This window comes from Dendrobium catenatum, unplaced genomic scaffold (genome assembly GCF_001605985.2).
Source record: "Dendrobium catenatum unplaced genomic scaffold, ASM160598v2 fragScaff_scaffold_671, whole genome shotgun sequence".
Lineage (NCBI taxonomy): Eukaryota > Viridiplantae > Streptophyta > Magnoliopsida > Asparagales > Orchidaceae > Dendrobium > Dendrobium catenatum.
Window position 1 is genome coordinate 387,763 of NW_021319133.1, and position 2,116 is coordinate 389,878.

The 2,116-nt window shown below is 43.8% G+C and overlaps 1 protein-coding gene across 1 annotated transcript; it reads right to left on the reverse strand.

Annotated features, from left to right (window-relative positions):
• Positions 1-496: 496 nt before the first annotated feature.
• On the reverse strand, positions 497-1,767 carry LOC110105638. Its single transcript, XM_020835218.1, has 2 exons — positions 1,738-1,767; positions 497-1,633 (listed from the first exon to the last, which is right to left on the reverse strand). The coding sequence occupies exons 1-2, from the start codon at positions 1,765-1,767 to the stop codon at positions 497-499; spliced, it is 1,167 nt and encodes a 388-aa protein (XP_020690877.1).
• Between the last annotated feature and the right edge of the window lie 349 nt (positions 1,768-2,116).

Consider the following 2,116-nt stretch of genomic DNA (forward strand, 5'->3'; position numbering starts at 1 on the left):
CCTTAGTGGCAGCTAACATCCAGTGAAATTCCCCTTTCTTGAGGCAGTCGGTTATGGGTGCCACTATCGTGCTAAAGTTTCTAATAAACCTCCTATAGAATGTGGCCAATCCGTGAAAACTCCGAACATCTCTGATATTCTTAGGCTCAGGCCACTCATTGATCGCTCTAACTTTCTCGGGGTCGGCTGAAATTCCTCGAGATGAGATTATGAATCCGAGAAAGGTAACACTGTCGGTAAGAAACACACACTTCTGAAGGTTTGCATACAACTGTTCTTTCCTTAAAATCTCACATACTTGCTTCAAGTGTTCCAAATGTTGGTCTACTGATTTACTATAGATCAATATATCATCAAAGTAGACAACCACGAATTTTCAGAGGAAAGGTCGAAGGACTTGGGTCATAATCCGTATGAACGTGCTAGGAGCGTTACTAAGACCAAAGGGCATAACCATCCATTCATACAACCCATCTTTAGTCTTAAAGGCCGTTTTCTATTCATCGCCTGGGCGAATCCTGATCTGATGATATCCGCTTTTAAGATCAACTTTAGAGAACAGTGTCGCTCCAGACATCATGTCTAACATATCATCTAACCGAGGGATTGGAAAACGATATTTCATCGTAATCTTGTTGATAGCACGACTATCAATACACATCCTCCAAGATCCGTCCTTCTTTGGAGTTAACAGGGCAGGGATAGCACACGGACTAAGGCTCTCCTTAATGAATCCACGTTGTAGGAGTTCATCGACTTGTTTCTTTAGCTCCGAATGCTCGGTTGGGTTCATACGGTAGTGGGGAAGGTTGGGTAGAGATGCTCCCGGTACCAAATCTATCGCGTGCTGTATGTCCCGCAGGGGTGGTAGTTGGTTAGGTAAATCATCCGGAAAAACATTAGCAAAGTTCTCAAGAAGAGGCTTAACTGCCTCGGGGATTGGCTCTTTTTGATCCTCATCCACTTCTCTCGCCACTAGGGCATACATGGGTGTTCCATGGGTAATCTCAGTTTCTACTTCCTTCGCAGTCAAAAGGTGTAGTCCTTTACTTTGCTTGACTGGGGTAGGCTTAGCTTCCGTCTTGGGATGTTTGGGTTGAGAGGGTACCAACTTGATCTTCTTTCCATCATGTTCGAACACACAGGTGTTCGACCTCCCATAAATATGGACGTCATTGTCAAATAACCAAGGGCGACCAAGGATAATTTGCCCTACATCCATGGTTAAGAAATCACACCAAATCTTATCCTGATATCCCACAAATTCTATAGGAATAAGGCTACGATCCTTAATTTCTATGGTAGTCGAGTTGATCCAAGAAATCTTATATGGATTTAGGTGAGGGGTCATCTTAAGGTTGAGCTTGGAAACCATAGCCGAAGAGACTGCATTGATAAAACTCCCACTATCAATGATAACTTTGCAGCTCTTTTCTCCAATCTTAACAAAGGTATGAAAAATTGAGGTTCTACGCCAATCATTACTTAACTTAGGTTGAGCCAATGCGCACCTCACAACTTGTAGGGTAACAGGTTCTTCTTCAGTAAAAGAGTCTTCCTCTTCGTCAACATGATGAACTAAGTCAGTTTCGGGTTCGTCCTCGTCGTCTTCAACCTCTTCTATTATGGTGACCTTATAGGGACTTGAACATTGTGAGGCAATGTGTCCATACCCATGACACCGATAACATTTTTTTCCCGAGTTGGTTTTGGGAGTGTCACGTTCGGGTGCTTTACCCTTAAGGTTCGGACGAGGTGGGGCCGCATGTGGGCTCCGAAAATTCGGCCCCGGCCTCCGCTCGCTTTTCTTATTCGGCGAGGGAGTTTTAACGAACTAAGTTCCGGGGTAAATTTTGGAAGGCAGATGGGTTTGTAGATAAGACACTACCCAGAGATTTCGCCCTCATTTTGTGAGGACTTTATGATCTGAGTTCTGGTTTCCTATAGGCGCAAGCCCCTATAGTTAATTACCCCTCCCAATAATGAGAGAGAACTTTCGATTAAGGCTAGTCGTCAATCAGATACGTATAGAATATACGTGTATCTGGCATATAGTAGCAGCAATGGATTCGGGTATTGGTAGAAATTGGATTTGGAAATTGGGTTTGGATTTGGG

Excerpts from the sequence above, each read along its gene's own strand:
- LOC110105638 (XM_020835218.1), bottom strand. The coding sequence starts at position 1,767 with ATGCGGCCCCACCTCGTCCGAACCTTAAGG. Across the intron at positions 1,634-1,737 it reads ACCTCGTCCGAACCTTAAGG|GTCACCATAATAGAAGAGGT; the intron begins GTAAAGCACCCG and ends AGTCCCTATAAG.